Here is a 13,289-nt window from a genome sequence, read left to right as displayed (position 1 = left end):
AATTCTTTGGGAAAAAAAAAAATCTCAATTTTTAAGGGAAAATTCCCAATTTTTTTTGGGTGGGAAAAATTGCATTTATTTGGGCCGAAACCCCCATTTTTGGGTTTAAAAAAACCCCAAATTTTTTTCCTCTTCTCCCCAATTTTTTTCCTCTTTCCCCCAATTTTTTGGGGAAAAATTTCTCAATTTTTAATGGAAAATTCCCAAATTTTTTTTGGAAAAATTGCATTTATCTGGGCCGAAACCCCCCATTTTTGGGTTTAAAAAAAACCCAATTTTTTTTCCTCTTCCCCCCAATTTTGGGGAAAAAAATCTCAATTTTTAATGGAAAATTCCCTTTTTTTGGGGAAAAAATCCCCAATTTTTTTTTTCCTCTTCCCCCAATTTTTTTGGGGAAAAAATCTCAATTTTTACGGGAAAATTCCCAATTTTTTGGGGAAAAAAACCCCAATTTTTTTTCCTCTTCCCCCCAATATTTGGGGGGAAAAAAATCTCAATTTTTAATGGAAAATTCCCAATTTTTTGAGGGAAAAAATCCCCAATTTTTTTCCTCTTCTCCCCAATTCTTTGTTGAAGAAAAATCTCAATTTTTACGGGAAAATTCTCTTTTTTTTTTTGGGAAAATTCCCATTTATTTGGCACGAAACCCCCAATTTTGGGTTTAAAAAAACCCCAATTTTTTTTCCTCTTCCCCCCAATTTTTTGGGGGAAAAAACCCCAATTTTTTTCCTCTTCCCCCAATTTTGGGGGGAAAAAATTCTCAATTTTTAATGGAAAATTCCAATTTTTTAGGGAAAAAATCCCCAATTTTTTTTCCTCTTCCCCCCAATTTTTTGGGGGAAAAAATCTCAAATTTACGGGAAAATTCCCAATTTTTTGGGGGGGACAAAAATCCCCAATTTTTTTCCTCTTCCCCCCAATTTTTTGGGGGAAAAAAATCTCAATTTTAAGGGAAAATTCCCAATTTTTTGGGGGAAAAAATCCCCAATTTTTTTTTCCTCTTCCCCCCAATTTCTTGGAGGAAAAAATCTCAATTTTAAGGGAAAATTCCCAATTTTTTTTTGGAAAAAAATTGCATTTATTTGGGGCAAAATCCCCGTTTTTGGGGGTAAAAAATCCCAATTTTTTTTCCTCTTCCCCCCAATTTTTTGGAGAAAAAATCCCAATTTTTACGGGAAAATTCCCAATTTTTTTGGGTTTAAAAACCCCAATTTTTTTTCCCTCTCCCCCCCAATTTCCCCCCTCCCATCCCCGCTATTTCCCCGCCCGTTCCCGCTGGTTTTTTTGCCCCATTCCCGATATTCCCCCGGCATTTTGGGCCTCACCGTCTGGTGCAGGTCGGGGATGCCGATGCGGAACACCATCATGCTGAAATGGTCCTCGGCCGGCGGCCGGGGGGGGCCCCGGGAGGGTCCCCGGGGGGGGCCGGGGTTGGTTCCGGGGGGGCCCTCGCGGGAGCTCCCGGAGTCCGAATCGGCCTCGGGGTACTCGGAGCCCCGACCGCCCTCGTCCTCCTCGCTGGAGGCCGGCGTGCGCGGCATCGCCTCACCATGCCAGGCTGCGGGAACAGCGGGAGAACGGTCACGGAACGGCACCGAGAGCACCCAGATCTACTCAGAACGGCACCAAAACGGCACCGAAAGCACCCAGGTTGTGTCAGAATGGCACCAAAACAGCACCGAGAGCACCCAGGTTGTGTCAAAATGGCACCAAAACGGCACTGAAAGCACCCAGGTTGTGTCAAAATGGCACCAAAACGGCACCGAAAGCACCCAGGTTGTGTCAAAACGGCACCGAGAGCACCCAGGTTGTGTCAGAACGGCACCAAAACGGCACCGAAAGAACCCAGATTGTGTCAAAACGGCACCAAAATCACCCAGGTTGTGTCAAAATGGCACCAAAACGGCACCGAAAGCACCCAGGTTGTGTCAGAATGGCACCAAAACAGCACTGAAAGCACCCAGATTGTCTCAAAATGGCACCAAAACGGCACCGAAAGCACCCAGGTTGTGTCAAAATGGCACCGAAAGCACCCAGGTTGTGTCAGAATGGCACCAAAACAGCACCGAGAGCACCCAGGTTGTGTCAGAATGGCACCAAAACGGCACTGAAACCACCCAGGTTTACTCAGAATGGCAGCAAACCCACCCAGATTGTCTCAAAATTGCTCCAAAAGTCATCAAAATCACCCAGATCTCCTCAAAATGGCACCAAAACCACCCAGGTTGTGTCAAAATGGCACCAAAACGGCACCAAAACCACCCAGATCTACTCAGAACGGCACCAAAACCAGCCAGGTCTCCTCAAAATGGCACCAAGACCACCCAGATCTACTCAGAACTGCACCAAAATCACCCAGATGTTCTCGAAATGGCACCAAGACCACCCAGATCGTCTCAGAATGGCACCAAAACGGCACCAAAACCACCCAGATTGTGTCAAAATGGCACCAAAATGGCACCGAAAGCACCCAGGTTGTGTCAAAATGGCACCAAAATCACCCAGATCTCCTCAGAATGGCACCAAAATTCATCAAAACCACTCAGATTGTGTCAAAATGGCACCAAAATCACCCAAATCTTCTCAAAATGGCACCAAAACTCATCAAAGTCTCCCAGATTGTCTCAAAATGGCACCAAAAGTCATCAAAACCACTCAAATCTCCTCAAAATGGCACCAAAAGTCATCAAAACCACCCAGATTGTCTCAAAACGGAACCAAACTCATCAAAACCACCCAGATCTCCTCAAAATGGCACCAAAATCACCCAGATCTCCTCAAAACGGCACCAAAAGTCATCAAAACCACTCAGATTGTGTCAAAATGGCACCAAAATCACCCAGATCTCCTCAGAATGGCACCAAACTCATCAAAATAATCCAGATTGTGTCAAAATGACACCAAAACAGCACCAAAATCACCCAGATCTCCTCAAAATGGCACCAAAATCACCCAAAACATCATCGAGGAACACAAAACAACCCAAAAGTGGCAGGGGACGCCCGAAAAGGGGGGGAAAATGTCAAAAAGTGGGGGAAAAACCAAAAAGAAACGGGACCAAAGCCACGAAAATGGGGTCAAAATGGCAGCAAAAGTCATCAAAATCACCCAGATTGACTCAAAATGGCACCAAAACCACCCAGATCTCCTCAAAATGGCACCAAAAGTCATCAAAATCACCCAGATTGTGTCAAAATGGCACCAAAACTCATCAAAATCACCCAAAACGTCATCGAAATTCCCCAAAATTCCTCAAACTGACCCAAACCTCACCAAAATCCCCAAAAATCTCCTGAGAATCCCCCAAAACCAACCCAAAACTCATCAGAATCACCCAGATTGTGTCAAAACGGCACCAAAAGTCATCAAAACCACCCAAAACCTCATTGAAATTCTCCAAAATTCCTCTAAACCGACCCTAAACCTCATCAAAACTGGCCTGAAACTCATCAAAATCCCAAAATCCTCTCAAAAATCCCCCAAAATCCCAAAAAATCCTCTCAAAAGTCCCCCAAAAATCCTCTCAAAAATCCTCTCAAAATCCTCACAAAAATCCTCTCAAAATCCCTGAAAATCCCCCAAAATCCCCCAAAAATCCTCTCAAAAGTTCCCCCAAAAAATCCAAAATCCCCAAAAATCCTCTAAAAAATCCCCAAAAATCCCTAAAAATCCTCTCAAAGGTCCCCAAAAAATCCCCCCAAAATCCTCTCAAAAATCCCCAAAATCCTTCAAAATCCTCACAAAACTCCTCTCAAAATCCCCCAAAATCCCAAAAAATCCTCTCAAAATCCCCAAAAATCCCCCAAAAATTCTCTCAAAAATCCCCAGAAATCCTCTCAAAATCCCCCAAAATTCTCACAAAAATCCCCCAAATCCTCACAAAACTCCTCTCAAAATCCCCAAAAATCCCCCAAAATCCTCACAAAAATCCCCAAAAATCCCCCAAAATCCTCACAAAAATCCCCAAAAATCCCTAAAAATCCTCTCAAAATCCCCGAAAATCCCCCAAAAATCCCCCAAAATTCTCTCAAAAATCCCCAAAAATCCCTAAAAATCCTCTCAAAAATCCCCCAAAATCCTCTAAAAATCCCCCAAAATCCTCTCAAAAGTCCCCAAGAATCCCCCAAAAATCCTCTCAAAAGTCCCCCCAAAAAACCCAAAATCCCCCAAAAATCCTCTAAAAAATCCCCAAAAATCCCTAAAAATCCTCTCAAAAGTCCCCAAAAATCCCCCAAAATCCTCACAAAACTCCTCTCAAAACCCCCCAAAAAATCCCCAAAATCCTCACAAAAGTTTCCCAAAAATCCTCTCAAAAATCCCCCAAAAAATCCCCCAAAACCCCCAAAAATCCCCAAAAGATCCCCCAAAATGCCCAAAAAATCCCCCCAAATCCTCCCAAAATCCCCAAAATTCATCTCAAAAATCCCCCAAAATCCCCCCAAAATCTCCTCAAAATCCTGTGACACTGGGGGTGACACTGGGGTGACACTGGGGTGACACTGGGGTGGCATTGGGGGGTGACACTGGGACCCTGGAGGTGACACTGAGGGTGGCACTGGGACCCCTCATGTGTGACACCGGGGGTGACATTGGGACTCTGGAGGTGACACTGGGGGTGACAATGGGACCCTGGGGGTGACATTCAGGGTGGCACCGGGACCCCATTTGTGACACTGAGGGTGGCACTGGGATCCCAGGTGTGACGTTGGAGGTGACACCACAGGTGACACCGAGGGTGGCACTGGGGGTGACATTGAAGGTGACACCGAGGGTGGCACTGGGACCCCTCACGTGTGACACCAGAGGTGACACCAGAGGTGACATTGGGTCCTCACGTGTGACATTGAGGGTGGCACTGGGACCCTGGGGGTGACATTGGGGTGGCACTGGGATCCCATTTGTGACACTGGGGGTGGCACTGGAGGTGACATTGGGACCCTGGAGGTGACACGGGGGTGACAATGGGGGTGGCACTGAGGGTGACAATGGGGGTGGCACGGGGACACTCACGGGACACCAGAGGTGACAATGGGACCCTTGTGTGACACTGCTGTGACACCAGGGGGGTGACACTGGGACCCTGGAGGTGACACCAGCAGTGACATCACGGGTGGCACTGGGGGTGACACTGAGGGTGACATTGGGGGTGGCACTTGGTCCCCAAGTGTGACACCGAGGGTGACACCGGGGGTGGCGCTGAGGGTGGCACTGGGGATGGCACTGGGGGTGACACCGATGGTGGCACTGAGGGTAAATGTCACCACGACATTGTCACCCCAAAGTGCCACCTCCAATAAATGTCACCCAAAAAAGTGTCACCCAAAAAGTGTCACCCCAAAGTGCCACCCCCAAAAAGTGTCACCACAAAAGTGTCACCCAAAAAGTGTCGCCCCCCAAAAAATGTCCCAAAAAATGTCACCCCAATAAATGTCACCCAAAATTGTCACCCTAAAGGCTGTCCCAAAAAGTGTCACCCAAAATTGTCACCCAAAGGTGCCACACCCCAAGTGTCACCCAAAAAGTGTCACCTAAAAAAGCGTCACCCTCAATAAATACCACCAGAAAGTGTCACCCAAAAATGTCACCGCAAAAGGTGCCACCTCCAAAATTGTCACTCAAAAAGTGTCACCCTCCCAAAAACTGTCCCCAAAAGTGTCACCCCCTCAAAGTGTCCCCCAAAAGCGTCACCCCCCCCAAAAATGTCACTCGGAATTGTCACCCATAAAGTGCCACACGATAAATGTCACCCCCAAGTGTCACCCCCAAATTGTCGCCCCCCCAAAAATGTCACCCCCAATAAATGTCACCCCCAATAAATGTCACCCTCCAAAAATTGTCACCCCAAAAAGTGAAGACTGCCCCAAAAATTGTCACCCCAAAAGTGTCACCCCCAATAAATGTCACCTAAAAGTGTCACCCAAAAGTGTCATCCAAAATTGTCACCCCAAAAAATGTCACCCAAAATTGTCACTCCAAAGTGTCACCCCCAATAAACGTCACCCAAAAAGTGTCACCTCCAGAAGTGTCACCCCCAGACTGTCCCAAAAAATGTCACCCAAAATTGTCATCCCGAAGTGTCACCCGCAATAAGTGTCACCCCAAAAAGTGTCACCCCTAAAAAGTGTCGTCACCCAAAAATGTCACGCCTAGTGTCACCCAAAAAGTGTCACCTAAAAATTGTCACCCGAAATTGTCACCCCCAATAAATGTCACCCGAAATTGTCACCCCAAAGCGTCACCCCCAATAAACGGCATCCAAAAAGTGTCACCTCCAAAAGTGTCACCCCAAAGTGTCACCCCCAATAAATGTCATGCAAAAAGTGTCACCCAAAAATGTCACACCCCAAAAGCGTCACCTGAAAAAGTGTCACCCCCAAAGGCTGTCCCCAAAAAATGTCACCCCAATAAATGGCACTCAAAAAGTTGTCACTTCTAAAACCGGTACCAAGAAGTGTCACCCCAAAAACTGTCCCAAAAAGCGTCACCTAAAAAGTGTCACCCCAAAATGCCACGCCCAAGAAATGCCACCTAAAAGTGTCACCCCAATAAATGTCAGCGTCCAAAAATTGTCACCCCCGACAAATGTCACACCAATAAATGTCACCCCAAAAATTGTCACCCCAAAAACTGTCCCAAAGTGTCACCCCCAAAAGTGTCACTTCAATAAATGTCACCCCAAAAGTGTCACACCCCAAAATTGTCACCCCAATAAATGTCACCTAAAAAGTGTCACCCGCAAAATTGTCACCCCAAAATGTCACCCCAATAAATGTCACCCAAAAAGTGTCAGCCCAAAAGTGTCGTCCCTAAAAATGTCACCCAAAATTGTCACCCAAAAAATGTCACACAAATGTGTCACCCCCAATAAATGTCACCACCAAAAAGTGTCACCTCCAGAAGTGTCACCCCCAGACTGTCCCAAAAAATGTCACCCAAAATTGTCATCCCGAAGTGTCACCCGCAATAAGTGTCACCCCAAAAAGTGTCACCACCCAAAAATGTCACGCCCAAAGTGTCGCACCCCAAAAACGTCACCCTCAAAGGCTGACCCCAAAAATGTCACCCCAAAAGTGTCACCCCAATAAATGTCACACCAATAAATGTCACCCCAAAAACTGTCCCAAAGTGTCACCCCCAAAAGTGTCACTTCAATAAATGTCACCCCAGAAGTGTCACGCCCCAAAATTGTCACCCCAAAATGTCACCCCCGAAAAGTGTCACCCCAATAAATGTCACCTAAAAAGTGTCACCCCCAAAATTGTCACTCCAAAAGTGTCACCCGCAATAAATGTCACCCCAAAATTGTCACCTCAAAAAGTGTCACCCCCAAAACCTGTCCCAATAAATGTCACCCCAATAAGAGTCACTCGAAAGTGTCACCCCCAGAAAAGTGTCACCCCCAGACTGTTCCAAAAATGTCAGCCCAAAAGTGTCAGCCCAAAAGCGTCACCCAAAAGTGTCACCGCCAAAAAGTGTCACCCCCAGTGTCACCCAAAAATGTCACCCCAGACTGTCCCAAAAAGTGTCACCCCAAAAGTGTCACCTAAAAATCATCACCCGAAAAGCGTCACTGAAAAGTGTCACCCTGAGTGTCACACCCCAAAAAAGTGTCCCAAAAAGTGTCACCCTAAAGTGCCACCCCAAAGACTGTCCCGAAAATGTCACCCGAAAATCGTCGCACTCCAAAAATGTCACCAAAAAATGTCACCCCAGACTGTCCCAAAAAGTGTCACCCCAAAAGCGTCACCCGCAATAAATGTCACCTAAAAAGTGTCACCCCCCAAAAAAGTCCCAAAAAGTGTCACCCCCAAAATTGTCACCCCAAAAGTGTCACCCCAATAAATGTCACCGAAAAAAGTGTCACCTAAAAATTATCACCCAAAAATCATCACCCGAAAAGCGTCACTGAAAAGTGTCACCCTAAGGGTGTCACACCCCAAAAAAGTGTCCTAAAAAGTGTCACCCTAAAGTGCCACCCCAAAGACTGTCCCGAAAATGTCACCCAAAAATCGTCACCCAAAAATCGTCACCGCAATAAACGTCACCCAATAAACGTCACCCAATGAATGTCACCCCAACGAATGTCACCCAATAAACATCACCCCATGAGTGTCACCCAATGACACCCAATTAATGTCACCCCAATAAACGTCACCCCAAGAGCGTCACCCAATCAGTGTCACCCAATAAACATCACACCAAGAGTGTCACCCAATAAACGTCAACCAGTAAATGTCACACCAAGAGTGTTACCCAATGAATGTCACCCCAATTAATGTCACCCAATCAATGTCACCCAATAAACATCACACCAAGAGTGTCACCCAATAAACGTCACCCAATAAATGTCACACCAAGAGTGTTACCCAATGAATGTCACCCCAATTAATGTCACCCAATTAATGTCACCCAATGTCACCCAATTAATGTCACCCAGTAAATGTCACCCCAAGAGCGTCACCCAATGTCACCCAATAAACATCACCCAATAAACGTCACCCAATCAATGTCACCCAATAAACGTCACCCAGTAAATGTCACTCAATCAATGTCACCCAATAAATGTCACCCAATAAACGTCACCCAATAAACATCACACCAAGAATGTCACCCAATAAATGTCACCCAATCTATGTCACACCAAGAATGTCACCCAATAAATGTCACCCAATAAACGTCACACCAAGAGTGTCACCCAAAAAACATCACCCAATGTCACCCCAATAAACGTCACCCCCAAGAGCGTCACCCAATCAGTGTCACCCAATAAACATCACACCAAGAGTGTCACCCAATAAACGTCAACCAGTAAATGTCACCCCATGAGTGTCACCCAATGAACGTCACCCCAATTAATGTCACCCAGTGAATGTCACACCAAGACCGTCACCCAATCAATGTCACCCATTAATGTCACCCAATAAACATCACCCAATGTCACCCCAGTAAATGTCACCCCAAGAGTGTCACCCAATGAATGTCACCCCAATTAATGTCACCCAATAAATGTCACACCAAGAGCGTCACCCAATGAACATCACCCAATGACACCCCAGTAAATGTCACCCAATAAATGTCACCCCAAGAGTGTCACCCAATGAATGTCACCCCAATTAATGTCACCCAATAAACATCACCCCAAGAGTGTCACCCAGTAAACGTCACCCCAATTAATGTCACCCAGTGAATGTCACCCCAAGAGCGTCACCCAATCAATGTCACCCAATAAACATCACCCCAAGAGTGTCACCCAATAAACGTCACCCCAATTAATGTCACCCAGTGAATGTCACACCAAGAGCATCACCCAATAAACGTCACCCAATAAACGTCACCCAATAAACGTCACCCCAAGAGTGTCACCCAATGAGTGTCACCCCATTAATGTCACCCAATAAATGTCACCCAATAAACATCACCCCAAGAGTGTCACCCAATTGTCACCCCAATAAACGTCAACCAGTAAACGTCACCCCTAGAGTGTCACCCAATGAACGTCACCCAATCAATGTCACCAATAAACATCACCCAATAAACGTCACCCAATGTCACCCAATTAACGTCACCCTATAAACATCACCCCAAGAGTGTCATCCAATGAATGCCACTCCAAGAGCGTCACCCGCACAGCGTCACCCCAAAAAAGGCGTCACCCCCAAAGACCGTCCCAAAAAATGTCCCCTAAAGTTGTCACCCAACGGCGTCACCCCAACGGCGTCACCCCAAGGGCGTCACCCCAAGGGCGTCACCCCAATGGTGTCACCCCCTCCTCAGCGTCACCCCAAGGGCGCCGCCCCCTCCCCTTGGTCACCCCCGAGTCCCACCTGCCCCGGGGGGGGCGGGGCCTCGGCCCAAAACGAGGCCAAGCGGGGCCAGAACGAGGCCGCGGCTCCCGGGGGGAGGGGCGGGTTAATTAGAGAGCGGCGCTAATTAGGGAGGGAGGGGGGGGAATTAGGCCGTGAATTGGGGAGGGGTCATTAATGGGGGGGGGGCAGAATTGGGGGGGCGTTAATTGGGGGGCATTAATTGGGGGGGTGTTAATTACAGAGGGGTCATTAATGGGGGGGGGCATTAATTAGAGATGGGTTATTAATTAGAGAAGGGTCATTATAGGGGGTGTTAATTAGAGAGGGGTCATTAATTGGGGAGGGGGTGGGAAATTGGGGATGGGGTCATTAATCAGAGAGGGGGTCATTAATTGGGGGGGGGTCATTAATTGGGGTCATTACTTAGAGACGGGTGATTAATTGGGGGGGTCATTAATTGAGGGGTCATTAATTGGAGATGAATCATTACTTGGGGGAGTCATTAATTAGAGAGAGGTCATTAATGGGAGGCGTTAATTAGAGAGAGGCCATTAATGGGGGGGTCGTTAATTAGAGAGGGGTCATTAGTGGGGGGTCATTAATTAGGCCTTAAATTGGGGAGGGGGTCCCTTAATTAGAGACGGGTCCTTAATGGGGGATCATTAATTAGAGAGGGGTCAATAATTGGGGCGGTGATTACGTAGAGAGGGATCATTAATTGGGGGGATTATTAATTAGAGAGGGATCATTAATTGGGGTCTCATTAATTAGGGAGGGGTCCTTATTGGGGGGTGATCCCTAATTAGCGGAGCATTGTTTAATTGGGGAGGGGGCCTTAATTAGGGAAGAGTCGTTAATTAGGGAGGGGGCGGCAAAAATTGGGGGTGGGCTGATTAATTAGGGGCAGGTCCTTAATTACGAAGGGGGCGCTTAATTGGGGAGTGGTCCCTAATTAGGGAAGGGATCCTTAATTAGGGAAGGGGTCATTAATTAGAGAGGGGTCATTAATTAGGGACAGGCCTTAAATTGGAGAGGGGTGATTAATTAGGGAGGGGGGGCTTAATTAGGGAGGGGTCATTTAATTGGGGAAAGGTCATTAATTGAGCAGGGGTCGCTTAATTAGGGAGGGATCCTTAATTGAGAGGGGCTGTTAATTAGGGAGGGGTCCTGAAATTGGGGAGGGGTTTGCTTAATTAAGGACGGGTCGTTTAATTGGGCAGGGGTCCCTAATTAGGGAAAGGTCACTTAATTAGGGAGGTGTCCTTAATTAGGGCAGGGTCTCCTAATTAGGGAGGGGTCCTTAATTGGGGAAGGGGCTTCTAATTGGGATGGGGGTCCTTAATTAGGGAGGGGTCCTTAATTAGGGCAGTGTCCTTAATTACAGACGGGTCTCTAATTGGGGAGGGGGTGCCCTTAATTAGGGACTCCTCCCTTAATTGGGGCAGGGGTCGCCAAATTGGGGCGGGGCCTTAATTAGGGGAGGGTTCCTTAATTAGGGGAAGGGTCCTTAATTAGGGAAGGGTCCTTAATTAGGAGAGGGGTCTTTAATTAGGGAGGGGTCCCTAATTAGGGCAGTGTCCTTAATTACGGATGGGTCTCTTAATTGGGGAGGGGGTGCCCTTAATTAGGGACGCCTGACTTAATTGGGGTAAGGGTTGCAAAATTGGGGCGGGGCTTTAATTAGGGGAAGGGTCCTTAATTAGGGGAGGGTCCTTAATTAGAGGAGGGGTGCTTAATTAGAGGAGGGCTCCTTAATTAGAGGAGGGCTCCTTAATTAAGCGAGGGCTCCTTAATTAGGGAGGGGTCCCTATTTAGGGCAGTGTCCTTAATTAGCGACTCCTCCCTTAATTGGGGTAGGGGTCGCTAAATTGGGGCGGGGCCTTAATTAGGGGAGGGGTCCTTAAATAGGGGAGGGGGCTTTAATTATTAGAGGGGTCCTTAATTATTGAGGGGTCCTTAATTAGGGGAGGGGGTCCTTAATGAGGGGGAGGGGTCCTTAATTAGGGGAGGGTCCTTAATTAGGGGAGGGGTCCTTAATTAGGGGAGGGGGTCCTTAATTAGGGGAGGAGGCTTTAATTATCGGAGGACTCCTTAATGAGGGGAGGGTCCTTAATGAGGGGAGGGGGCTTTAATTAGCGGAGGGCTCCTTAATGAGGGGAGGCGCGTTAATTAACCGAGGGGGTCCTTAATGAGTGAGGGTCGGGCTCCATAATTAGGGGGCAAGGTCGCGAATTTGGGGAGGGGTCTCCAAACCAGGGGGGGGGTGTAAAAGGGGGCGTGGTTTCCCCTCCCCGCCCCCTCCCCACATTTGCACGCCCATCCCCCCCCCCTCCCCCCACGTGTCACTGCAGGGACCCCTCCCCCCCCCCACATTTGCACGCCGCGCCCCTCCCCCTTTTTGCACCGCCCACCCCCCCTCCCCCCCCACCCCACACCGCGTGCACGCCGCGACCCCCTCCCCCCCTCCTCACCTCCCCTCCCCCACCCCCCCCGGTTTTTTTTTGCACGCCCCCCCCCCAATTTTAACCTCGCCCCCCCCCCCCACTCCTCCCCCCCCCCCCCCCCCCCAAAAAACGGCCCCGTTCCGCCCCCTCCCCCACCCCTCCCCCGGCGCGCGGCCCCGATTCCGCGACCCCCGCCCCAAATCCCCTCCCCCACCCCCATCCCCCTCCCCAAATTCCCCCCCCTCCCCTCCCCCTCCCCCCTCCCCAAAATCCATCCCCAAATCCGCCGCTCTTCCCCTCCCCCCCCACCCAAAAAGGTGCGCGCGACCCCTCCCCAGGTGCGCCGCCCCTCCCCCACCCTCAGGTGAGCCCCCTCCCCTCCCCCCTCCCCCCACCCCCCCTCAGGTACCCCCCGACCCCTCCCCTCCCCCCCCCGCTCGGTACCTGCCGGGGCTCCGCGAGCGCCGGGGGCGGGCCGAGAAACGGCGGAGACCGAGCGAGAGCGGCCCGGCCTGGCCCCGCCCACCGCCGGCCCCGCCCACCGCCGGACACGCCCACGGCCGCCCCGCCGGACACGCCCACGCGACCGCCCACGGCAATGGGAACGGCCCTGCCCGACCCCACCCCCCCCGGCCACGCCCACTGGAGGAGGAGGAGGAGGAGGGGGTGGGGGGGGGAGGAAGGAGGGAGTGGGGAGGGGAGGACACGCCCATAAAGAAGGGCACGCCCACTTGGCGAGGCCACGCCCACTGGTGGGTAGAGGGCACGCCCACTAAGGGAACGCACGCCCATTGAGAGGTAGAGGGCACGCCCACCCCGGGAAAGCCACGCCCCCGATTGGTAGAGGGCACTGAAGCCACGCCCCCAATCGGCAAGGACACGCCCCGAAAGGGGAGGGAGCCACGCCCACCGGGTAAAGCCACGCCCACAATCAGGCAAGGGTATGCCCAGAGTGAACATGGAAGCCACGCCCACCGTGTGGAGCCACGCCTACTGAGGTTTGAGGGAATACCAAAGAGGAGGAGGGAGCCACTCCCAC

The 13,289-nt window shown here is 49.6% G+C and overlaps 1 protein-coding gene across 1 annotated transcript in view; it reads right to left on the bottom strand.

The window, feature by feature from the left end:
* LOC143693278 (SH3 and multiple ankyrin repeat domains protein 1-like) overlaps positions 1 to 13,042 on the bottom strand; it is a gene marked incomplete at its 3' end in the record, with an annotated part of 31,191 nt that extends 18,149 nt beyond the window's left edge. Inside the window, exons 1-3 of the mRNA XM_077173271.1 lie at positions 12,982 to 13,042; positions 12,695 to 12,892; positions 1,326 to 1,558 (exon numbers count right to left, since the gene is read on the bottom strand). Coding sequence (XP_077029386.1) covers positions 1,326 to 1,558; positions 12,695 to 12,892; positions 12,982 to 13,042 — 492 coding nt within the window. The remainder of the gene's footprint in view (positions 1 to 1,325; positions 1,559 to 12,694; positions 12,893 to 12,981) is intronic.
* Between the last annotated feature and the right edge of the window lie 247 nt (positions 13,043 to 13,289).

This window comes from Agelaius phoeniceus, unplaced genomic scaffold, assembly GCF_051311805.1.
Source record: "Agelaius phoeniceus isolate bAgePho1 unplaced genomic scaffold, bAgePho1.hap1 Scaffold_521, whole genome shotgun sequence".
NCBI classification, from domain to species: Eukaryota; Metazoa; Chordata; class Aves; order Passeriformes; family Icteridae; genus Agelaius; species Agelaius phoeniceus.
This window is presented reverse-complemented; position numbering and strand designations above follow the sequence as displayed.